The sequence below is a fragment of the Mobula birostris genome, unplaced genomic scaffold (genome assembly GCF_030028105.1).
Source record: "Mobula birostris isolate sMobBir1 unplaced genomic scaffold, sMobBir1.hap1 scaffold_543, whole genome shotgun sequence".
Lineage (NCBI taxonomy): Eukaryota > Metazoa > Chordata > Chondrichthyes > Myliobatiformes > Myliobatidae > Mobula > Mobula birostris.
The window spans coordinates 20,565-46,961 of NW_027278273.1; the positions used below are offsets into that span (position 1 = coordinate 20,565).

At 54.4% G+C, this 26,397-nt stretch overlaps 1 protein-coding gene across 1 annotated transcript in view; it reads left to right on the forward strand.

Annotated features, from left to right (window-relative positions):
* Positions 1-20,659: 20,659 nt before the first annotated feature.
* Positions 20,660-26,397, forward strand: part of LOC140193369 (protein NDRG2-like) — a 24,048-nt gene continuing 18,310 nt past the window's right edge. Inside the window, exons 1-2 of the mRNA XM_072250695.1 lie at positions 20,660-20,734; positions 23,660-23,701. Of these exons, the coding sequence (XP_072106796.1) occupies positions 20,663-20,734; positions 23,660-23,701 (114 nt within the window). The 5' untranslated portion in view covers positions 20,660-20,662. The remainder of the gene's footprint in view (positions 20,735-23,659; positions 23,702-26,397) is intronic.

Sequence of the window (26,397 nt, forward strand, 5' to 3'; positions counted from 1 at the left end):
AGCCTGTAAACCCTACCTATCTCTGTAACCCGCAGCAGCCTGTACACCCTCCCTATCTCAGTAAACTGCTCCAGCCTGTACACCTCTCCCTATCTCTGTAACCCCCAGCAGCCTGTACACCCTCCCTATCTCTGTAACCCCATACAGCCTGTACACCCTCCCTATCTGTGTAAACCCCTCCAGCCAGTACACCCCTCCCTATCTCTGTATACCCCTCCAGCCTGTGCACCCCTCCCTATCTCTGTAAACCCCTCCAGCCTGTAAACCCTCCCTATCTCTGTTAACCCCTCCAGCCAGTACACACCTCCCTATCCGTGTAAACCCCTCCAGCTTGTACACCCTCCCTGTCTCTGTAAACCCTTCCAGCCTGTGCACCCTCACTATCTCTGTAATCCCCTCCAGCCTGTATACCTTCCCTATCTCTGTAAACTCCTCCAGCCTGTACACCCACCCTATCTCTTTAAACCCCTCCACATTGTACTCCCTCCCTATCTATGTAAACCCCTCCAGCCTGAACACCCTCCCTATCTCTGTAAACCCCTCCAGCCTGTATACCACTCCCTATCTCTGTAAACCACTCCAGCCTGTGCAACCTCACTATCTCTGTAAACCCCTCCAGCCTGTACACACTCCGTATCTCTGTAACTCCTCCAGCCTTTATACCCTCCCTATCTCTCTAAACTCCTCCAGCCTGTACACCCTCCCTACCTCTGTACACCCCTCCAGCCAGTACACCCCTCCCTATTCCTGTAAACCCCTCCAGCCTGTACACTCTCCCTATCTCTGTAACCCCCACCAGCCTGTACACCCTCCCTATCACTGTAAACCCCTCCAGCCAGTACACCCCTCCCTATCCCAGTAAACCCCTCCAGCCTGTGCACCCTCACTATCTCTGTAAACCCCTGCATCCTTTACACCCTCACTATCTCTGTAAACCCCTCCAGCCTGCATACCTTCCCCATCTCTGTAAACCCCTCCAGCCTGTACACCCTCCCTATCTATGTAAACCCCTCCACCTTGTATACCCGACCTATCTCTGTAAACCCCTCCAGCCTGCAAACCCACCCTATCTCTGTAAACCCCTCTAGCCTGTAAACCCTTCCTATCTCTGTAACCCCCACCAGCCTGTACACCATCCCTATGTCTGTAAACCCCTCCAGCCTGAACACCCTCCCTATCTCTGTAAACCCCTCCAGCCTGTAAACCCTCCCTATCTCTGTAAACCCCTCCAGCCGGTACACCCTCCCTATATCTGTAAACCCCTCCAGCCTGTACACCCACCTTATCACTGTAAACCCCTCCAGCCTGTAAACCCTACCTATCTCTGTAACCCGCAGCAGCCTGTACACCCTCCCTATCTCAGTAAACCCCTCCAGCCTGTACACCTCTCCCTATCTCTATAACCCCATACAGCCAGTACACCCCTCCCTATCCCAGTAAACCCCTCCAGCCTGTGCACCCTCACTATCTCTGTAATCCCCTCCAGCCTGTATACCTTCCCTATCTCTGTAAACTCCTCCAGCCTGTACACCCACCCTATCTCTTTAAACCCCTCCACATTGTACTCCCTCCCTATCTATGTAAACCCCTCCAGCCTGAACACCCTCCCTATCTCTGTAAACCCCTCCAGCCTGCACACTCTCCCTATCTCTGTTCACCCCTCCAGCCAGTACACCCTCCCTATCTCTGTATACCCCTCCAGCCTGTGCACCCCTCCCAATCTCTGTAAACCCCTCCAGCCTGTAAACCCTCCCTATCTCTGTTAACCCCTCCAGCCAGTAGACACCTCCCTATCCGTGTAAACCCCTCCAGCTTGTACACCCTCCCTGTCTCTGTAAACCCTTCCAGCCTGTGCACCCTCACTATCTCTGTAATCCCCTCCAGCCTGTATACCTTCCCTATCTCTGTAAACTCCTCCAGCCTGTACACCCACCCTATCTCTTTAAACCCCTCCACATTGTACTCCCTCCCTATCTATGTAAACCCCTCCAGCCTGAACACCCTCCCTATCTCTGTAAACCCCTCCAGCCTGTACACCCTGCCTATCTCTGTAAACCCCTCCAGGCTGTACACCTTCCCTATCTGTGTAAACCCATCCAGCCTGTACACCCATCCCAATCTCTGTAAACCCCTCCAGCCTGCACACTCTCCCAATCTCTGTTAACCCCTCCAGCCAGTACACCCTCACTATCTCTGTAAACCCCTGCATCCTTTATACCCTCACTATCTCTGTAAACCCCTCCAGCCTGCATACCTTCCCTATATCTGTAAACCCCTCCAGCCTGTACACCCTCCCTATCTATGTAAACCCCTCCACCTTGTATATCCGACCTATCTCTGTAAACCCCTCCAGCCTGCAAACCCACCCTATCTCTGTAAACCCCTCTAGCCTGTAAACCCTTCCTATCTCTGTAACCCCCACCAGCCTGTACACCCCTCCCTATCCCTGGAAATCCCTCCAGCCTGTGCACCCTCCCTATCTCTTGTAAACCCCTCCAGCCTGTACAGTCTCCTTATCTCTGTAAACCCCTCGAGCCTGTACAACCTCCCTATCTCTGTAAACCCCTCCAGCCTGTACACCCTCCCTAACTCTGTAAACCACTCCAGTCTGTACACCACTCCCTATCTCTGTAAACACCTCCGGCCAGTACACCCTCCCTATCTCTGTAAACCCCTCCAGCCTGTAAACCCTCCCTATCTCTGTAAACCCCTCCAGCCGGTACACCCTTCCTATATTTGTAAACCCCTCCAGCCTGTACACCCACCTTATCTCTGTAAACCCCTCCAGCCTGTAAACCCTACCTATCTCTGTAACCCGCAGCAGCCTGTACACACTCCCTATCTCAGTAAACCCCTCCAGCCTGTACACCCTCCCTATCTGTGTAAACCCCTCCAGCCTGTACACCCTCCCTATCTCTGTAACCCCCACCAGACGGTACACCCTCCCTATCTCTGTAACCCCTCCAGCCTTCGCACCCTCCCTATCACTGTAAACCCCTCCAGCCAGTACACCCCTCCCTATCCCAGTAAACCCCTCCAGCCTGTGCACCCTCACTATCTCTGTAAACCCCTGCATCCTTTACACCCTCACTATCTCTGTAAACCCCTCCAGCCTGCATACCTTCCCCATCTCTGTAAACCCCTCCAGCCTGCACACTCTCCCAATCTCTGTTAACCCCTCCAGCCAGTACACCCTCTCTATCTCTGTAAACCCCTGCATCCTTTATACCCTCACTATCTCTGTAAACCCCTCCAGCCTGCATACCTTCCCTATATCTGTAAACCCCTCCAGCCTGTACACCCTCCCTATCTATGTAAACCCCTCCACCTTGTATATCCGACCTATCTCTGTAAACCCCTCCAGCCTGCAAACCCACCCTATCTCTGTAAACCCCTCTAGCCTGTAAACCCTTCCTATCTCTGTAAACTCCTCCAGCCGGTACACCCTCCCTATATCTGTAAACCCCTCCAGCCTGTACACCCACCTTATCACTGTAAACCCCACCAGCCTGTAAACCCTACCTATCTCTGTAACCCGCAGCAGCCTGTACACCCTCCCTATCTCAGTAAACTGCTCCAGCCTGTACACCTCTCCCTATCTCTGTAACCCCCAGCAGCCTGTACACCCTCCCTATCTCTGTAACCCCATACAGCCTGTACACCCTCCCTATCTGTGTAAACCCCTCCAGCCAGTACACCCCTCCCTATCTCTGTATACCCCTCCAGCCTGTGCACCCCTCCCTATCTCTGTAAACCCCTCCAGCCTGTAAACCCTCCCTATCTCTGTTAACCCCTCCAGCCAGTACACACCTCCCTATCCGTGTAAACCCCTCCAGCTTGTACACCCTCCCTGTCTCTGTAAACCCTTCCAGCCTGTGCACCCTCACTATCTCTGTAATCCCCTCCAGCCTGTATACCTTCCCTATCTCTGTAAACTCCTCCAGCCTGTACACCCACCCTATCTCTTTAAACCCCTCCACATTGTACTCCCTCCCTATCTATGTAAACCCCTCCAGCCTGAACACCCTCCCTATCTCTGTAAACCCCTCCAGCCTGTATACCACTCCCTATCTCTGTAAACCACTCCAGCCTGTGCAACCTCACTATCTCTGTAAACCCCTCCAGCCTGTACACACTCCGTATCTCTGTAACTCCTCCAGCCTTTATACCCTCCCTATCTCTCTAAACTCCTCCAGCCTGTACACCCTCCCTACCTCTGTACACCCCTCCAGCCAGTACACCCCTCCCTATTCCTGTAAACCCCTCCAGCCTGTACACTCTCCCTATCTCTGTAACCCCCACCAGCCTGTACACCCTCCCTATCACTGTAAACCCCTCCAGCCAGTACACCCCTCCCTATCCCAGTAAACCCCTCCAGCCTGTGCACCCTCACTATCTCTGTAAACCCCTGCATCCTTTACACCCTCACTATCTCTGTAAACCCCTCCAGCCTGCATACCTTCCCCATCTCTGTAAACCCCTCCAGCCTGTACACCCTCCCTATCTATGTAAACCCCTCCACCTTGTATACCCGACCTATCTCTGTAAACCCCTCCAGCCTGCAAACCCACCCTATCTCTGTAAACCCCTCTAGCCTGTAAACCCTTCCTATCTCTGTAACCCCCACCAGCCTGTACACCATCCCTATGTCTGTAAACCCCTCCAGCCTGAACACCCTCCCTATCTCTGTAAACCCCTCCAGCCTGTAAACCCTCCCTATCTCTGTAAACCCCTCCAGCCGGTACACCCTCCCTATATCTGTAAACCCCTCCAGCCTGTACACCCACCTTATCACTGTAAACCCCTCCAGCCTGTAAACCCTACCTATCTCTGTAACCCGCAGCAGCCTGTACACCCTCCCTATCTCAGTAAACCCCTCCAGCCTGTACACCTCTCCCTATCTCTGTAACCCCATACAGCCAGTACACCCCTCCCTATCCCAGTAAACCCCTCCAGCCTGTGCACCCTCACTATCTCTGTAATCCCCTCCAGCCTGTATACCTTCCCTATCTCTGTAAACTCCTCCAGCCTGTACACCCACCCTATCTCTTTAAACCCCTCCACATTGTACTCCCTCCCTATCTATGTAAACCCCTCCAGCCTGAACACCCTCCCTATCTCTGTAAACCCCTCCAGCCTGCACACTCTCCCTATCTCTGTTAACCCCTCCAGCCAGTACACCCTCCCTATCTCTGTATACCCCTCCAGCCTGTGCACCCCTCCCTATCTCTGTAAACCCCTCCAGCCTGTAAACCCTCCCTATCTCTGTTAACCCCTCCAGCCAGTAGACACCTCCCTATCCGTGTAAACCCCTCCAGCTTGTACACCCTCCCTGTCTCTGTAAACCCTTCCAGCCTGTGCACCCTCACTATCTCTGTAATCCCCTCCAGCCTGTATACCTTCCCTATCTCTGTAAACTCCTCCAGCCTGTACACCCACCCTATCTCTTTAAACCCCTCCACATTGTACTCCCTCCCTATCTATGTAAACCCCTCCAGCCTGAACACCCTCCCTATCTCTGTAAACCCCTCCAGCCTGTACACCCTGCCTATCTCTGTAAACCCCTCCAGGCTGTACACCTTCCCTATCTGTGTAAACCCATCCAGCCTGTACACCCATCCCAATCTCTGTAAACCCCTCCAGCCTGCACACTCTCCCAATCTCTGTTAACCCCTCCAGCCAGTACACCCTCACTATCTCTGTAAACCCCTGCATCCTTTATACCCTCACTATCTCTGTAAACCCCTCCAGCCTGCATACCTTCCCTATATCTGTAAACCCCTCCAGCCTGTACACCCTCCCTATCTATGTAAACCCCTCCACCTTGTATATCCGACCTATCTCTGTAAACCCCTCCAGCCTGCAAACCCACCCTATCTCTGTAAACCCCTCTAGCCTGTAAACCCTTCCTATCTCTGTAACCCCCACCAGCCTGTACACCATCCCTATGTCTGTAAACCCCTCCAGCCTGAACACCCTCCCTATCTCTGTAAACCACTCCAGCCTGTGGACCCCTCCCTATCTTTGTAAACCCCTCTAGCCTCTACACCCTCCCTATTTCTGTAACACCTCCAGCCTGCACACCCCTCCCTATCCCTGTAAATTCCTCCAGCCTGTACAGCCTCCTTATCTGTGTAAACCCCTCCAGCCTGTAAACTCTCCCTATCTCTGTAACCCGCACCAGCCTGTACACCCTCCCTATCTCTGTAAACCATCCAGCCTGTACACCCTCCCTCTCTGTAAACCCCTCCAGCCAGTACATCCTCCCTATCTCTGTAAACCACTCTAGCCTGTATACCCTCCCTATCTCTGTAGTTCCCACCAGACTGCAAACTCTGCCTGTCTCTGTAAACCCCTCCAGCCTGTATACCACTCCCTATCTCTGTAAACCACTCCAGCCTGTGCAACCTCACTATCTCTGTAAACCCCTCCAGCCTGTACACACTCCGTATCTCTGTAACTCCTCCAGCCTTTATACCCTCCCTATCTCTGTAACCCCCACCAGCCTGTACACCCTCCCTATCTCTGTAACCCCATACAGCCTGTACACACCTCCCTATTTGTGAAAACCCCTCCAGCCTGCACACCGTCCCTATCTCTGTAAACCGCTCCAGCATTTACACCATCCGTATCTCTGTAACCCCTCTAGCCTGTCGAGCCTCCGTATCTTTGTAAACCCCTCCAGCCGGTATGCTTTCCCTATCTCTGTAACCCCCACCAGCCTGTACACCCTCCCTATCTCTGTAACCCCATACAGCCTGTACACACCTCCCTATTTGTGAAAACCCCTCCAGCCTGCACACCGTCCCTATCTCTGTAAACCGCTCCAGCATTTACACCATCCGTATCTCTGTAACCCCTCTAGCCTGTAGAGCCTCCGTATCTTTGTAAACCCCTCCAGCCGGTATGCTTTCCCTATCTCTGTAACCCCGACCAGCCTGTACACCCTCCATATCTCTTGAAACCCCACCAGCCTGTACACCCTCCCTATCTGTTTAAACCCCTCCAGTCTCCGCACCTTCCTTATCTGTGTAAACCCTCCAGCCAGTACACACCTCCCTATCCGTGTAAACCCCTCCAGCTTGTACACCCTCCCTATCTCTCTAAACCCCTCCAGCCTGTGCACCCTCACTATCTCTGTAAACCCCTCCAACCTGCACACCCTCCCTATCTCTGTAAACCGCTCCAGCATTTACACCCTCCATATCTCTGTAACCTCTCCAGCCTGTAGAGCCTCCGTAGCTCTGTAAACCCCTCCAGCCGGTATGCTTTCCCAATCTCTGTAACCCCGACCAGCCTGTACACCCTCCATATCTCTTGAAGCCCCTCCAGCCTGTACACCCTCCCTATCTGTTTAAACCCCTCCAGTCTCCGCACCTTCCTTATCTGTGTAAACCCTCCAGCCAGTACACCCCTCCCTATCCGTGTAAACCCCTCCAGCTTGTACACCCTTCCTGTCTCTGTAAACCCCTACGGCCTGTGCACCCTCACTATCTCTGTAAACCCCTCCAGCCTGTATACCTTCCCTATCTCTGTAAACCCCTCCAGCCTGTACACCCTCCCTATCTCTGTAAACCCCTCCAGCCTGTACACCCTGCCTATCTCTGTAAACCCCTCCAGGCTGTACACCTTCCCTATCTGTGTAAACCCATCCAGCCTGTACACCCATCCCAATCTCTGTAAACCCCTCCAGCCTGCACATTCTCCCTATCTCTGTTAACCCCTCCAGCCGGTACACCCTCCCTATCTCTGTATACCCCTCCAGCCTGTGCACCCCTCCCTATCTCTGTAAACCCCTCCAGCCTGTAAACCCTCCCTATCTCTGTTAACCCCTCCAGCCAGTAGACACCTCCCTATCCGTGTAAACCCCTCCAGCTTGTACACCCTCCCTGTCTCTGTAAACCCTTCCAGCCTGTGCACCCTCACTATCTCTGTAATCCCCTCCAGCCTGTATACCTTCCCTATCTCTGTAAACTCCTCCAGCCTGTACACCCACCCTATCTCTTTAAACCCCTCCACATTGTACTCCCTCCCTATCTATGTAAACCCCTCCAGCCTGAACACCCTCCCTATCTCTGTAAACCCCTCCAGCCTGTACACCCTGCCTATCTCTGTAAACCCCTCCAGGCTGTACACCTTCCCTATCTGTGTAAACCCATCCAGCCTGTACACCCATCCCAATCTCTGTAAACCCCTCCAGCCTGCACACTCTCCCAATCTCTGTTAACCCCTCCAGCCAGTACACCCTCACTATCTCTGTAAACCCCTGCATCCTTTATACCCTCACTATCTCTGTAAACCCCTCCAGCCTCTACACCCTCCCTATTTCTATAACACCTCCAGCCTGCGCACCCTCCCTATCTCTGTAAACACCTGCAGCCTGCACACCCCTCCCTATCTCTGTAAACCCCTCAAGCCTGTACACCCTCCCTATCTATGTAAACCCCTCCACCTTGTATATCCGACCTATCTCTGTAAACCCCTCCAGCCTGCAAACCCACCCTATCTCTGTAAACCCCTCTAGCCTGTAAACCCTTCCTATCTCTGTAACCCCCACCAGCCTGTACACCATCCCTATGTCTGTAAACCCCTCCAGCCTGAACACCCTCCCTATCTCTGTAAACCACTCCAGCCTGTGGACCCCTCCCTATCTTTGTAAACCCCTCCAGCCTCTACACCCTCCCTATTTCTGTAACACCTCCAGCCTGCGCACCCTCCCTATCTCTGTAAACACCTGCAGCCTGCACACCCCTCCCTATCTCTGTAAACCCCTCCAGCCTGTACACCCTCCCTATCTATGTAAACCCCTCCACCTTGTATACCCGACCTATCTCTGTAAACCCCTCCAGCCTGCAATCCACCCTATCTCTGCAAACCCCTCCAGCCTGTAAACCCTTCCTATCTCTGTAACCCCCACCAGCCTGTACACCATCCCTATGTCTGTAAACCCCTCCAGCCTGTACACCCTCCCTATCTCTGTAAACCACTCCAGCCGGTGGACCCCTCCCTATCTTTGTAAACCCCTCCAGCCTCAACACCCTCCCTATTTCTGTAACACCTCCAGCCTGCGCACCCTCCCTATCTCTGTAAACCCCTCCAGCCTGTACAGCCTCCTTATCTCTGTAAACCCCTCCAGCCTGTAAACCCTCCCTATCTCTGTTAACCCCTCCAGCCAGTACACACCTCCCTATCCGTGTAAACCCCTCCAGCTTGTACACCCTCCCTGTCTCTGTAAACCCTTCCAGCCTGTGCACCCTCACTATCTCTGTAATCCCCTCCAGCCTGTATACCTTCCCTATCTCTGTAAACTCCTCCAGCCTGTACACCCACCCTATCTCTTTAAACGCCTCCACATTGTACTCCCTCCCTATCTATGTAAACCCTTCCAGCCTGAACACCCTCCCTATCTCTGTAAACCCCTCCAGCCTGTATACCACTCCCTATCTCTGTAAACCACTCCAGCCTGTGCAACCTCACTATCTCTGTAAACCCCTCCAGCCTGTACACCTCTCCCTATCTCTGTAACCCCCAGCAGCCTGTACACCCTCCCTATCTCTGTAACCCCATACAGCCTGTACACCCTCCCTATCTGTGTAAACCCCTCCAGCCTGTACACCCTCCCTATCTCTGTAACCCCTACCAGACTGTACACCCTCCCTATCTCTGTAACCCCTCCAGCCTTCGCACCCTCCCTATCACGGTAAACCCCTCCAGCCAGTACACCCCTCCCTATCCCAGTAAACCCCTCCAGCCTGTGCACCCTCACTATCTCTGTAATCCCCTCCAGCCTGTATACCTTCCCTATCTCTGTAAACTCCTCCAGCCTGTACACCCACCCTATCTCTTTAAACCCCTCCACATTGTACTCCCTCCCTATCTATGTAAACCCCTCCAGCCTGAACACCCTCCCTATCTCTGTAAACCCCTCCAGCCTGCACACTCTCCCTATCTCTGTTAACCCCTCCAGCCTGTGCACCCCTCCCTATCTCTGTAATCCCCTCCAGCCTGTAAACCCTCCCTATCTCTGTTAACCCCTCCAGCCAGTAGACACCTCCCTATCCGTGTAAACCCCTCCAGCTTGTACACCCTCCCTGTCTCTGTAAACCCTTCCAGCCTGTGCACCCTCACTATCTCTGTAATCCCCTCCAGTCTGTATACCTTCCCTATCTCTGTAAACTCCTCCAGCCTGTACACCCACCCTATCTCTTTAAACCCCTCCACATTGTACTCCCTCCCTATCTATGTAAACCCCTCCAGCCTGAACACCCTCCCTATCTCTGTAAACCCCTCCAGCCTGTACACCCTGCCTATCTCTGTAAACCCCTCCAGGCTGTACACCTTCCCTATCTGTGTAAACCCATCCAGCCTGTGCACCCATCCCAATCTCTGTAAACCCCTCCAGCCTGCACACTCTCCCTATCTCTGTTAACCCCTCCAGCCAGTACACCCTCACTATCTCTGTAAACCCCTGCATCCTTTATACCCTCACTATCTCTGTAAACCCCTCCAGCCTGCATACCTTCCCTATCTCTGTAAACCCCTGCATCCTTTATACCCTCACTATTTCTGTAAACCCCTCCAGCCTGCATACCTTCCCTATATCTGTAAACCCCTCCAGCCTGTACACCCTCCCTATCTATGTAAACCCCTCCACCTTGTATATCCGACCTATCTCTGTAAACCCCTCCAGCCTGCAAACCCACCCTATCTCTGTAAACCCCTCTAGCCTGTAAACCCTTCCTATCTCTGTAACCCCCACCAGCCTGTACACCATCCCTATGTCTGTAAACCCCTCCAGCCTGAACACCCTCCCTATCTCTGTAAACCACTCCAGCCTGTGGACCCCTCCCTATCTTTGTAAACCCCTCCAGCCTCTACACCCTCCCTATTTCTGTAACACCTCCAGCCTGCGCACCCTTCCTATCTCTGTAAACACCTGCAGCCTGCACACCCCTCCCTATCCCTGTAAATTCCTCCAGCCTGTACAGCCTCCTTATCTGTGTAAACCCCTCCAGCCTGTAAACTCTCCCTATCTCTGTAACCCGCACCAGCCTGAACACCCTCCCTATCTCTGTAAACCATCCAGCCTGTACACCCTCCCTCTCTGTAAACCCCTCCAGCCAGTACATCCTCCCTATCTCTGTAAACCACTCTAGCCTGTATACCCTCCCTATCTCTGTAGTTCCCACCAGACTGCAAACTCTGCCTGTCTCTGTAAACCCCTCCAGCCTGTATACCACTCCCTATCTCTGTAAACCACTCCAGCCTGTTATGCCTCCCTATCTCTGTAAACCCCTCCAGCCTGTGCAACCTCACTATCTCTGTAAACTCCTCCAGCCTGTACACACTCCGTATCTCTGTAACTCCTCCAGCCTTTATACCCTCCCTATCTCTCTAAACTCCTCCAGCCTGTACACCCTCCCTACCTCTGTACACCCCTCCAGCCAGTACACCCCTCCCTATTCCTGTAAACCCCTCCAGCCTGTACACTCTCCCTATCTCTGTAACCCCCACCAGCCTGTACACCCTCCCTATCTCTGTAACCCCATACAGCCTGTACACACCTCCCTATTTGTGAAAACCCCTCCAGCCTGCACACCGTCCCTATCTCTGTAAACCGCTCCAGCATTTACACCATCCGTATCTCTGTAACCCCTCTAGCCTGTCGAGCCTCCGTATCTTTGTAAACCCCTCCAGCCGGTATGCTTTCCCTATCTCTGTAACCCCCACCAGCCTGTACACCCTCCCTACCTCTGTAACCCCATACAGCCTGTACACACCTCCCTATTTGTGAAAACCCCTCCAGCCTGCACACCGTACCTATCTCTGTAAACCGCTCCAGCATTTACACCATCCGTATCTCTGTAACTCCTCTAGCCTGTAGAGCCTCCGTATCTCTGTTAACCCCTCCAGCCAGTACACCCTCCCTATCTCTGTATACCCCTCCAGCCTGTGCACCCCTCCCTATCTCTGTAAACACCTCCAGCCTGTAAACCCTCCCTATCTCTGTTAACCCCTCCAGCCAGTACACACCTCCCTATCCGTGTAAACCCCTCCAGCTTGTACACCCTCCCTGTCTCTGTAAACCCTTCCAGCCTGTGCACCCTCACTATCTCTGTAATCCCCTCCAGCCTGTATACCTTCCCTATCTCTGTAAACTCCTCCAGCCTGTACACCCACCCTATCTCTTTAAACCCCTCCACATTGTACTCCCTCCCTATCTATGTAAACCCCTCCAGCCTGAACACCCTCCCTATCTCTGTAAACCCCTCCAGCCTGCACACTCTCCCTATCTCTGTTAACCCCTCCAGCCAGTACACCCTCCCTATCTCTGTATACCCCTCCAGCCTGTGCACCCCTCCCTATCTCTGTAAACCCCTCCAGCCTGTAAACCCTCCCTATCTCTGTTAACCCCTCCAGCCAGTAGACACCTCCCTATCCGTGTAAACCCCTCCAGCTTGTACACCCTCCCTGTCTCTGTAAACCCTTCCAGCCTGTGCACCCTCACTATCTCTGTAATCCCCTCCAGCCTGTATACCTTCCCTATCTCTGTAAACTCCTCCAGCCTGTACACCCACCCTATCTCTTTAAACCCCTCCACATTGTACTCCCTCCCTATCTATGTAAACCCCTCCAGCCTGAACACCCTCCCTATCTCTGTAAACCCCTCCAGCCTGTACACCCTGCCTATCTCTGTAAACCCCTCCAGGCTGTACACCTTCCCTATCTGTGTAAACCCATCCAGCCTGTACACCCATCCCAATCTCTGTAAACCCCTCCAGCCTGCACACTCTCCCTATCTCTGTTAACCCCTCCAGCCAGTACACCCTCACTATCTCTGTAAACCCCTGCATCCTTTATACCCTCACTATCTCTGTAAACCCCTCCAGCCTGCATACCTTCCCTATATCTGTAAACCCCTCCAGCCTGTACACCCTCCCTATCTATGTAAACCCCTCCACCTTGTATATCCGACCTATCTCTGTAAACCCCTCCAGCCTGCAAACCCACCCTATCTCTGTAAACCCTTCTAGCCTGTAAACCCTTCCTATCTCTGTAACCCCCACCAGCCTGTACACCATCCCTATGTCTGTAAACCCCTCCAGCCTGAACACCCTCCCTATCTCTGTAAACCACTCCAGCCTGTGGACCCCTCCCTATCTTTGTAAACCCCTCCAGCCTCTACACCCTCCCTATTTCTGTAACACCTCCAGCCTGCGCACCCTCCCAATCTCTGTAAACCCCTCCAGCCTGCACACTCTCCCTATCTCTGTTAACCCCTCCAGCCAGTACACCCTCCCTATCTCTGTATACCCTTCCAGCCTGTGCACCCCTCCCTATCTCTGTAAACCCCTCCAGCCAGTACACCCTCCCTATCGCTGTAAACCCCTCCAGCCTGTGCACCCCTCCTCATTCCTGTAAATCCCTCCCGCTTGTATACGCTCCCTATCTTTGTAAACCCCTCCAGCCTGTACACCCTCCCTATCTTGGTAAACCCCTCCAGCCTGTATACGCCTCACTATCTCTGTAACCCCCACTAGCCTGTTCATCCTCCCTATCTTGGTAAACCCCTCCAGCCTGTATACGCCTCACTATCTCTGTAACCCCCACCAGCCTGTGCACCCTCCCTATCTCTGTAACCCCCCCCAGCCTGTAAACCCTCCCTATCAATGTAAACGGCTTCAGCCTGCAAACACTCCCTATCCCTGTAAACCTCTCCAGCCTGTACACCCTCCCTATCTCTGTAAGCCCCTCCAGCCTGTAAACCCTCCCTAACACTGGAAACCCCTCCAGCCTGTAAACCCTCCCTATCTTTGTAAACCCCTCTAGCCTGTACACCCTCCCTATCTGTGTAACTCCCATTAGCCTGCAAACCCTCCCTGTCTCTGTAAACCCCTCCAGCCTCTATACCACTCCTTATCTCTGTAAACTGCTCATGCCTGTACACACCTCCCTATCTCTGTAAACCCCTCCAGCCTGTACACCCTCCTTATCTCTGTAAACCCCTTCAGCTTGTACACCCTCCCTATCTTTGTAAACCCCTCCAGCCTGTACACACTCCGTATGTCTGTAAATCCACCAGCCTTTATACTCTCCCTATCTCTCTAAACTCCTCCAGCCTGCGCACCCTCCCTATCTCTGTAAACCCCTCCAGCCAGTACACCCTCCCTATCTCTGTAAACCCCTCCAGCCTGTACACACCTCCCTATCTCTGTAAACCCCTCCAGCCTGTACACCCTCCTTATCTCTGTAAACCCCTTCAGCTTGTACACCCTCCATATCTTTGTAAACCCCTCCAGCCTGTACACACTCCGTATGTCTGTAAATCCACCAGCCTTTATACTCTCCCTATCTCTCTAAACTCCTCCAGCCTGCGCACCCTCCCTATCTCTGTAAACCCCTCCAGCCAGTACACCCTCCCTATCTCTGTAAACCCCTTCAACCTGTACACCCTCACTATCACGGTAAACCCCTCCAGCCTGTATACGCCTCCCTATCGATGGAAACGCTTCCAGCCTGCACAACCTCCCTATCTCTGTAAACCTCCCTAGCCTGTACACCCTCCCTATCTCTGTAAATCCCTCCAGCCTGTACACTCTCCCTAGCTCTGTACACCCTCCCTATCTCTGTAACCCCCACCAGCCTGTACACCCTCGCTATCTCTGTAACCCCATACAGCCTGTACACACCTCCCTATTTGTGAAAACCCCTCCAGCCTGCACACCCTCCTTATCTCTGTAAACCCCTCCAGCCGGTATGCTTTCCCAATCTCTGTAACCCCGTCCAGCCTGTACACCCTCCATATCTCTTGAAGCCCCTCCAGCCTGTACACCCTCCCTATCTGTTTAAACCCCTCCAGTCTCCGCACCTTCCTTATCTGTGTAAACCCTCCAGCCAATACACCCCTCCCTATCCGTGTAAACCCCTCCAGCTTGTACACCCTCCCTGTCTCTGTAAACCCCTACAGCCTGTGCACCCTCACTATCTCTGTAAACCCCTCCAGCCTGTATACCTTCCCTATCTCTGTAAACCCCTCCAGCCTGTACACCCTCCCTATCTCTGTAAACCCCTCCAGCCTGTACACCCTGCCTATCTCTGTAAACCCCTCCAGGCTGTACACCTTCCCTATCTGTGTAAACCCATCCAGCCTGTACACCCATCCCAATCTCTGTAAACCCCTCCAGCCTGCACACTCTCCCTATCTCTGTTAACCCCTCCAGCCAGTACACCCTCCCTATCTCTGTATACCCCTCCAGCCTGTGCACCCCTCCCTATCTCTGTAAACCCCTCCAGCCTGTAAACCCTCCCTATCTCTGTTAACCCCTCCAGCCAGTACACACCTCCCTATCCGTGTAAACCCCTCCAGCTTGTACACCCTCCCTGTCTCTGTAAACCCTTCCAGCCTGTGCACCCTCACTATCTCTGTAATCCCCTCCAGCCTGTATACCTTCCCTATCTCTGTAAACTCCTCCAGCCTGTACACCCACCCTATCTCTTTAAACCCCTCCACATTGTACTCCCTCCCTATCTATGTAAACCCCTCCAGCCTGAACACCCTCCCTATCTCTGTAAACCCCTCCAGCCTGTACACCCTGCCTATCTCTGTAAACCCCTCCAGGCTGTACACCTTCCCTATCTGTGTAAACCCATCCAGCCTGTACACCCATCCCAATCTCTGTAAACCCCTCCAGCCTGCACACTCTCCCTATCTCTGTTAACCACTCCAGCCAGTACACCCTCACTATCTCTGTAAACCCCTGCATCCTTTATACCCTCACTATCTCTGTAAACCCCTCCAGCCTGCATACCTTCCCTATATCTGTAAACCCCTCCAGCCTGTACACCCTCCCTATCTATGTAAACCCCTCCACCTTGTATATCCGACCTATCTCTGTAAACCCCTCCAGCCTGCAAACCCACCCTATCTCTGTAAACCCCTCTAGCCTGTAAACCCTTCCTATCTCTGTAACCTCCACCAGCCTGTACACCATCCCTATGTCTGTAAATCCCTCCAGCCTGAACACCCTCCCTATCTCTGTAAACCACTCCAGCCTGTGGACCCCTCCCTATCTTTGTAAACCCCTCCAGCCTCTACACCCTCCCTATTTCTGTAACACCTCCAGCCTGCGCACCCTCCCTATCTCTGTAAACACCTGCAGCCTGCACACCCCTCCCTATCTCTGTAATCCCCTCCAGCCTGTACACCCTCCCTATCTATGTAAACCCCTCCACCTTGTATATCCGACCTATCTCTGTAAACCCCTCCAGCCTGCAAACCCACCCTATCTCTGTAAAGCCCTCTAGCCTGTAAACCCTTCCTATCTCTGTAACCCCCACCAGCCTGTACACCATCCCTATGTCTGTAAACCCCTCCAGCCTGAACACCCTTCCTATCTCTGAAAACCACTCCAGCCTGTGGACCCCTCCCTATCTTTGTAAACCCCTCCAGCCTCTACACCCTCCCTATTTCTGTAACACCTCCAGCCTGCGCACCCTCCCGATCTCTGTAAACACCTGCAGCCTGCACACCCCTCCCTATCTCTGTAAACCCCTCCAGCCTGTACACCCTCCCTATCTATGTAAACCCCTCCACCTTGAAAACCCGACCTATCTCTGTAAACCCCTCCAGCCTGCAATCCACCCTATCTCTGCAAACCCCTCCAGCCTGTGCACCCTCAGTATCTGCGTAAACCACTCCAGCCTTTACAACGTCCCTATCTCTGTAAACCCATCCAGTCTGTACACCCTCCGTATCTGTGTAAACCGCCCCAGCCGGTACGTTTTCCCTATCTCTGTAACCCCCACCAGCCTGTGCACCCTCCGTATCTCTGTAAACCCCTCCAGCCTGTACACCCTCCCTATCTCTGTAAACCCCTCTAGCCTTTACTCCCTCCCTCTCTGTAAACCCCTCCAGCCTTTACTCCCTCCCTATCTCTGTAAACCCCTCCAGTCTGTACATCCTCCCTATCTCTGTAACCCCCACCAGCCTGTACACCCTCCTTATCTGTGTAAACCCCTCCAGCCTGCGCACTCTCCCGATCTCTGTAAACCACTCCAGCATGTACACCCCTCCCTATCTCTGTAAACCCTTCCAGTCTGTACACTCTCACTATCTCTGTAAACCCCTGCAGCCTGCACACCCTCCGATCTTTGTAAACCCCTCTAGCCTGTACATCCCTCCCTATCTTGTAACCCCCGGATTCCCCCACATAGCTCCCTATCTCTGCAGCTCCTATAGTCTCTCAAGATCTCCTCCTCCCTTACCCCATTTCTGTGCCTCTGTCTCTCATTGCTTGCCCACCCCTCTCCCTGCCCTCAGCACTTTCCCCTACCCCCACTTTCGCTAACTCTGCCTCGCCCTGCCTTACCCTCCCTGCCGCACTAAAGTGTCTCTGTGATACCTGTCAACCAGGTCAATTTACGCGTCTTCCTGTTAAGCATCTCCTTACCCTGCCTAGTAGAAGCACCAAAATGGAGACAGGCCCTTCTGCCCATCACATCTGTGCTCATTGACTTCACCCACTGCCTGCTTTCAGCTCGTGATGCTGTGCTGACCTCTTAACCTGCACTATGGTCACACTAACCTTTATGTCTTACATTACCCAACATCCACGTGCCAAACAGTTTCTAAAATGTTCCTAATGTATCTGCCTCAACCACTAACCTTGGCAGGGCATTGCATGCACGCACTGCTCTCTCCGATATCACTCCTATCCTTTCCTCCAAACACCCGAAGGTGAAAAGTCTCTGACCGTCCCCTCGATCTTGGCCTCATCATATTGTGCACCTCAAGCAAGTCACCTCTCATCCTCCTTCGCCCCTAATGCATAATGCAGTATGTTCCTGTTCCAGAACTGGCACCCAGTATCCAACTGTTAAGTGGGAAGAGGGTTAACCACTCCCACATGGTCAGGCAGACTTCTGTACGGCTGTAGGAAGAGAAAGGTGGGAGGGAAAGGGTTAACTCCCCTCCCACAGGCTCAGGCGGTCTTGTGACCCACTGTAGAAATCGAGAGGTGGGAGGGAGAGGGTTAACTCTGCTCCCACAGGCTCAGGCGGTCTTGTGAACCACTGTAGAAATCGAGAGGCGGGAGGGAGAGGGTTAACTCCGCTCCCACTGGCTCCGGCGGTGTTGTGACCCACTGTAGAAATCGAGAGGCGGGAGGGAGAGGGTTAACTCTGTTCCCACAGGCTCGGGCGGTCTTGTGACCCACTGTAGAAATCGAGAGGCGGGAGGGAGAGGGTTAACTCCGCTCCCACAGCCTCGGGCGGTCTTGTGAACCACTGTAGAAATTGAGAGGCGGGTGGGAGAGGGTTAACTCCGCTCCCACAGTCTTGTTCATGACTGCAGGTGAGGAGAGGCGGAAGGTACAGGGTTAACTCCCCCTCCCACTGGGTCAGGCTGTCCTCTGTTCAATTGCAGGTGGGGAGAGGTGGGAAGGAGAGTGTTAACTGCCATTGCAGAGGGACAAGTTGCAGGTGGGGAGAGATGGGAAGGAGAGAGTTAACTCCTGATGGTTGATCTGACTGCACGTCCTGTATCCTTCCTCTCTACCCTCCCTCAGGAAGAGAAGCAGCCAATCAGAGCCTCTGATTATATCGGCAGAGAGAGAGAGAGAGAGAGAGAGAGAGAGAGAGAGATAGATAGATAGATAGATATATGTTCCAATGCCACCGTTGAAAACAGGACATTGCACTATAAATTAAAAAAAAATCTCTTTGCAACAGACCAGTCACTCACTAGGGAGAAAAAGCGAGATGTCTCCAGCACCATGCAAAACAGAGGGGGACTCAGAGGGACACCGGTCAGTGTACAGATATCCCCTCCGAGGGAGAGGGACTGAGGGACACCGGTCAGTGTACAGTTATCTCCCTGAGGGAGAGGGACTGAGGGACACCGGTCAGTGTACAGATATCCCCCTGAGGGAGAGGGACTGAGGGACACGGGTCAGTGTACAGATATCCCCCTGGGGGAGAGGGACTGAGGGACACCGGTCAGTATACAGATATCCCCCTGAGAGAGAGGGACTGAGGGACACCGGTCTGTGTACAGATATCTCCCCGGGGGAGAGGGACTGAGGGACACCGGTCAGTGTACAGACATCCCCCTCAGGGAGAGGGACTGAGGGACACCGGTCAGTGTACAGATATCCCCCTGAGGGAGAGGGACTGAGGGACACCGGTCAGTGTACAGATATCCCCCCGAGGGAGAGGGACTGAGGGACACCGGTCAGTGTACAGATATCCCCCCGAGGGAGAGGGACTGAGGGACACCGGTCAGTGTACAGATATGCCCCCGAGGGAGAGGGACTGAGGGACACCGGTCAGTGTACAGATATCCCCCTGAGGGAGAGGGATAGAGGGACACCGGTCAGTGTACAGATATCCCTCTGAGGGAGAGGGACTGAGGGACACCGGTCAGTGTACAGATATCCCCCTGAGGGAGAGGGACTGAGAGACACCGGTCGGTGTACAGATATCCCCCTGGGGGAGAGGGACTGAGAGACACTGGTCAGTGTACAGATATCCCCCCCTGGGGGGGAGAGAGACTGAGGGATACCGGTCAGTGTACAGTTATCTCCCCCTGAGGGATACCGGTCAGTGTACAGTTATCTCCCCGAGGGAGAGGGACTGAGGGACACCGGTCAGTGTACAGATATCCCCCTGAGGGAGAGGGACTGAGGGACACCGGTCAGTGTACAGATATACCCCCGAGGGAGAGGGACTGAGGGACACTGGTCAGTGTACAGATATCCCCCTGGGGGAGAGGGACTGAGGGACACCGGTCAGTGTACAGATATACCCCTGAGGGAGAGGGACTGAGGGACACTGGTCAGTGTACAGATATCCCCTTGAGGGAGAGGGACTGAGGGACGCCGGTCAGTGTACAGATATCCCTCTGAGGGAGAGGGACTGAGGGACACCGGTCAGTGTACAGATATCCCCCCGAGGGAGAGGGACTGAGGGACACCGGTCAATGTACAGATATCCCCCTGAGGGAGAGGGACTGAGGGACACCGGTCAGTGTACAGATATCCCCCTGAGGGAGAGGGACTGAGGGACACCGGTCAGTGTACAGATATCCCCCTGGGGGAGAGAGGCTGAGGGACACCGGTCAGTGTATAGATATCCCTGTCCAGTGGTGTTTTGATGGTCAGATTTCCCCACAGTGGAGTTCCTAAGTTGGGACGGCGAGTTCTGGGTGTTGACTGATGCCTGTATTAAGATCGCTATTTAAAGCTGGATACGTGACCTCATTTGTCAACTGTATCAAGAGCAGTGAATGTCAGAGAGTTTGTTTAATCCTCGACCTCCCTCTCTGAGTCCTGCACTGTACAGCTGACCCCAGTCTCCTCCAGCCGCCAGTGAATGTTGATGCATGGCATACTTATCGCACGACAGTAAACAGAGGCAGCGCCCAGAGCAGAGAAAATTCCGATGCCTGCAATCCCAGCGTTCTGACTGAACCCACCCTTCACATTCCCAACCATTTTAAACAATCCCAAGCTTCGACCCCACCCATTCCCATTCACTCCCACCCTCCACAATCCCAGTGGACCCCACCATTTCCCACCTACACTTATAGAATGACGAATTTCGCTTTATTTCCCTCTGATGTTTTACTCCCATTACTTTCCCCATTTTTCTTTTGCAGGTTGCTATGGCGACGGAACTGCAGGGGATACAGGTCACCGAGGCAAAGCCTCTTCTGCCAGGCCAGGATGCAGCCCAGGTGAGGGGGGCTCTCCGTAGAATGCCCTGGAAGGGTGCAGGGGCAAGGTTGGGGGGAAGAGTGCGTGGACTCGCCACCCTCTGGGGGATGGGGAAAGGAATCTCCCTCAAAGCTGAACGGCCGACCCCTTATTCTGAAACAGTGAACAGCTCTGGTTAACACCAATCAGGGGGAAAACCCTGTTCCCCTACCCTGACAATCTCCTGGAGGGTTTTCAGTGATACTTCCTCTCATTCTCCCGAGCCCCAGAGAATACAAGGTCCAGCCGGCCTAATCTTGGGGAGGCACTGCAGTGTGGCGGTTAGCACAGCGCTTTTCAGTAGAGGCGGCCTGGGTTCAAATCCCACCACTGCCTGTAGGGTGTTTGCATGTTCTCCCTGTGACTGTGTGTGCCCCGGTTTCCTCCCACACTCCAAAGATGTCCAAAGATATGTCAATTGGTCATTGTAAATTGTTCGGTTATGAGGCTCGGGCTAAATCGGGGGATTGCTGGGTGGCATGGCTTGAAGGACCTATTCTGTGCAGTATATCATTAAAATAAAAATCTTCCCCTTATGGGGCAATTCCACCCCCCCTTCCCAGGAACCGATCAGGTAAACCTTCACCGTACTCTCTCTGTCAGACGTCTCCCCTTCCGGGAGACCAGCCCTCTACGCACTATCTCAGTGGGATCCTGCCTCTGGGGCAGGACCACTCTCCTGTTGTCCCGTCGTCCTCTTGTGATGACGACCACCATCCTCTGAGAGAGAGATCAGACCCTCCAGGGCAGCACATGGCGGCACTGGCCCTGGAGCGTTGACAGCTGGAGTCGTGACTCGAGCCCTGGGATCCGGGCTTTTCCATCTGGGAAGTGCGGAGTGGGAAACTGAGGCATCGGGGTGTTGCAGGGTGCCTGACTGTTCAGGCCACGGGGAGCTGTCATCCTCGCTGGGGTGACACACTCCCCCCCCCACCTGACAAGAGGGTAGTGAGGGAGGTGGGATGGAGGGGAGAGAGAAGGAGATGGGGGGAAGATAAGAAAGGAGAAGAGAGGGAGATGGAAGGGGGGAACAGCGAGGTTGGAGTAGGGGAATTAAGAGTGATGGGGGAAAGGTGGAGATGAGTCCATGATCTTACTGAATGGTGGAGCAGGCTCGATGGGCCAGATGGCCAACTGTGGAAGGAGATCGACAGTGTGGGAAGATGGGGGGAGTGTTGTTTAGGGTTGTGGAGGGAGAGGGAAGAGGGGAGAGTGTTGTATTGGGTTGTGGAGGGAGAGGGAAGAGGGGAGAGTGTTGTATTGGGTTGTGGAGGGAGAGGGAAGAGGGGAGAGTGTTGTATTGGGTTGTGGAGGGAGAGGGAAGAGGGGAGAGTGTTGTATTGGGTTGTGGAGGGAGAGGGAAGAGGGGGAGAGTGTATCGGGTTGTGGAAGGAGATCGACAGTGTGGGAAGATGGGGGGAGTGTTGTTTAGGGTTGTGGAGGGAGAGGGAAGAGGGGAGAGTGTTGTATTGGGTTGTGGAGGGAGAGGGAAGAGGGGAGAGTGTTGTATTGGGTTGTGGAGGGAGAGGGAAGAGGGGGAGAGTGTTGTATTGGGTTGTGGAAGGAGATCGACAGTGTGGGAAGATGGGGGGAGTGTTGTTTAGGGTTGTGGAGGGAGAGGGAAGAGGGGAGAGTGTTGTATTGGGTTGTGGAGGGAGAGGGAAGAGGGGAGAGTGTTGTATTGGGTTGTGGAGGGAGAGGGAAGAGGGGAGAGTGTTGTATTGGGTTGTGGAGGGAGAGGGAAGAGGGGAGAGTGTTGTATTGGGTTGTGGAGGGAGAGGGAAGAGGGGAGAGTGTTGTATTGGGTTGTGGAGGGAGAGGGAAGAGGGGGAGAGTGTATCGGGTTGTGGAAGGAGATCGACAGTGTGGGAAGATGGGGGGAGTGTTGTTTAGGGTTGTGGAGGGAGAGGGAAGAGGGGAGAGTGTTGTATTGGGTTGTGGAGGGAGAGGGAAGAGGGGAGAGTGTTGTTTAGGGTTGTGGAGGGAGAGGGAAGAGGGGAGAGTGTTGTATTGGGTTGTGGAGGGAGAGGGAAGAGGGGAGAGTGTTGTATTGGGTTGTGGAGGGAGAGGGAAGAGGGGGAGAGTGTATCGGGTTGTGGAAGGAGATCGACAGTGTGGGAAGATGGGGGGAGTGTTGTTTAGGGTTGTGGAGGGAGAGGGAAGAGGGGAGAGTGTTGTATTGGGTTGTGGAGGGAGAGGGAAGAGGGGAGAGTGTTGTATTGGGTTGTGGAGGGAGAGGGAAGAGGGGGAGAGTGTTGTATTGGGTTGTGGAAGGAGATCGACAGTGTGGGAAGATGGGGGGAGTGTTGTTTAGGGTTGTGGAGGGAGAGGGAAGAGGGGAGAGTGTTGTATTGGGTTGTGGAGGGAGAGGGAAGAGGGGAGAGTGTTGTATTGGGTTGTGGAGGGAGAGGGAAGAGGGGAGAGTGTTGTATTGGGTTGTGGAGGGAGAGGGAAGAGGGGAGAGTGTTGTATTGGGTTGTGGAGGGAGAGGGAAGAGGGGGAGAGTGTATCGGGTTGTGGAAGGAGATCGACAGTGTGGGAAGATGGGGGGAGTGTTGTTTAGGGTTGTGGAGGGAGAGGGAAGAGGGGAGAGTGTTGTATTGGGTTGTGGAGGGAGAGGGAAGAGGGGAGAGTGTTGTTTAGGGTTGTGGAGGGAGAGGGAAGAGGGGAGAGTGTTGTTTAGGGTTGTGGAGGGAGAGGGAAGAGGGGAGAGTGTTGTATTGGGTTGTGGAGGGAGAGGGAAGAGGGGGAGAGTGTATCGGGTTGTGGAAGGAGATCATCAGTGTGGGAAGATGGGGGGAGTGTTGTATTGGGGTGTGGGGAGAGAGGAGGTGAGAGTGGGAAGAGGAGGAGTGGTTTGTGCCGAGTTAGTGCCCCCTATCTAATCCTCTCCCCTCTCTCTGCAGGAAGCTGCCATCGCTGCTGCTATCCTGCTGGATCAAGGGCAGGTCAGTCCATCTCCCCAGAGCCTCAGCTCCGTCCCCTCCCCCTGTGCTGATGTTACACTGAGTCTCTGGCCAGGGGAGGGGTTTCACTGAGTGGGGAGAGTGTCGCTGGATGTTAGGGATCCAGTGGACGGGAAGAGTGTCGAGTGAGCAGTGTTGTGAAGGGGTTAAGTCGTTTCCCAGGAGATGACTATGTCCCCAACTGCATGCTGACTGGAATTTGTGTGTGTGTGTGTGTATGAGCCTCGCTTGGCATCAGGTCCCTGTCAGATGCCACAGACCCTCTGCTAGGGCCCCTTTTATTCCTGCCGGATTCTAGGTTCGGCTCCTTCCCTCTGCTAGGATACGGAATTCCTTGCCCAGGGTCCCGGCGGTGTGCGTGTTTAATCAGGCTGTAATCTGCGCAGCTTTAACTAATAATCCAGTCACAGCTGCCTGCGTGAGAGGTCACCGTGACTTTGTGCCGTGTCGTGTTCTGCTTTCCCACCTCCCCTCCCCCTCATCCCGCCCTACCCCACCCTCCCCTCTGCAGAGCGGTGCAATCCACTGCCGATGCTGTTCCCTCGCGGTTCGAGGTTCATTCAGGGGCAGCAACCCCCACCCACTCTGGCCGTGGCTGGGGGAGGGGTTAACCCCATCGAGGCCAGTGGACTGAATTGTGGTAGGGAAGAGGGAACGAAGAAGCACTGCTGTGGCTCAGGGTAGGGAGGATCGAGGGTCGGTGTGGAGGGAGGGGGAATATGGACCCTTCCCCACTCTCACTCCTTGGCCTCCCTCTTCTCTCCACCTGCCTCGCTCTTGCCTCCCCCACCATTCTCTGTCTCCCCTCCCCTCTGCGACCACAAACCCACCCGCTCTCTTCTCCCTCTCCTGGCCCTCTCCACGCCTCATCCCTCCTCCTCCCCCATCTCTTCCTACTGCTCCCCTTCCACTTCCCAGTACCTCCCCCACCTCGCGAGATCCCCATCTCCGCACCCCATTTTCCAGACCCACCATCTGCCTTCTGCAGCCCTCACAACCCCCCGTGGCACCCATGGCCTCTCCATCCCTCTCTCTCCTCCATCCCTCCCCCTCACTCCATCCCTCTCCCTCCCTCCATCCCTCTCTCTCCCTCACTCCATCCCTTCCCCTCACTCCATCCCCTCCCTCTCTCCATCCCTCCCCCTCACTCCATCCCTCTCCTTCACTCCATCCCTCTCCCTCCCTCCATCCCTCTCTATCCTTCCATCCCTCTCCATCACTCCATCCCTCTCCATCACTCCATCCCTCCCCCTCACTCCATCCCTCTCCTTCCCTCCATCCCTCTCTCTCCCTCCATCCCTCTCCATCTCTCCATCCCTCTCCCTCACTCCATCCCTCTCTCTCCCTCCATCCCTCTCTCTCCCTCCTTCCCTCTCCCTCACTCCATCCCTCCCCCTCACTCCATCCCTCTCCCTCTCTCTATCCCTCTCCTTCCCTCCATCCTCTCTCTCCCTCCATCCCTCTCCATCTCTCCATCCCTCTCCCTCACTCCATCCCTCTCCCTCACTTCATCCTCTCCCTCTCTCTTTCCCTCTCCTCTCTCCATCCCTCTTCCTCACTCCATCCCTCTCCTCATTCCATCCCTCTCCCTCTCTCCATCCCTCTCCCTCACTCCATCCCCCTCACTCCATCCCTCTCTCTCCCTCCATCCCTCTCTCTCCCTCTTTCCCTCTCCCTCACTCCATCCCTCCCCCTCACTCCATCCTCTCCCTCTCTCTATCCCTCTCCTTCCCTCCATCCCTCTCTCTCCCTCCATCCCTCTCCATCTCTCCATCCCTCTCCCTCACTCCATCCCTCTCCCTCACTTCATCCCTCTCCCTCTCTCTTTCCTCTCCCTCTCTCCATCCCTCTTCCTCACTCCATCCCTCTCCCTCATTCCATCCCTCTCCCTCTCTCCATCCCTCTCCCTCACTCCATCCCCCTCACTCCATCCCTCTCCTTCCTCCATCCTCTCCATCTCTCCATCCCTCTCCCTCACTCCATCCCTCTCCCTCACTCCATCCCTCTCCATCCCTCCATCCCTCTCTCTCCCTCCATCCCACTCCCTCACTCCATCCCTCCCCCTCACTCCATCCCTCTCCCTCTCTCCATCCCTCTCCTTCCCTCCATCCCTCTCCCTCTCTCCATCCCTCCCCCTCTCTCCATCCCTCCCCCTCTCTCCATCCCTCCCCTCACTCCATCCCTCTCTCTCCCTCCATCCCTCTCCATCACTTCATCCCTCTCCCTCACTCCATCCCTCGCCCTCCCTCCATCCCTCTCTCTCCATCCCTCTCCTTCACTCCATCCCTCGCCCTCCCTCTATCACTCTCTCTCCATCCCTCTCCTCACTCCATCCCTCCCCCTCACTCCATCCCTCTTCCTCACTCCATCCCTCTCCCTCATTTCATCCCTCTCCCTCTCTCCATCCCTCTCCTCACTCCATCCCCCTCACTCCATCCCTCTCCCTCACTCCATCCCTCTCCCTCTCTCCCTCCCCCTCACTCCATCCCTCGCCCTCTCTCCATCCCTCTCCCTCATCCATCCCTCTCTCTCCCTCATCCATCCCTCTCTCTCCCTCCATCCCTCTCCCTCACTCCATCCCTCTCCCTCACTCCATCCCACTTTCTACATCCCTCTCCCTCACTCCATCCCTCTCCCTCACTCCATCCCTCTCCCTCCTTCCATCCTCTCTCTCCCTC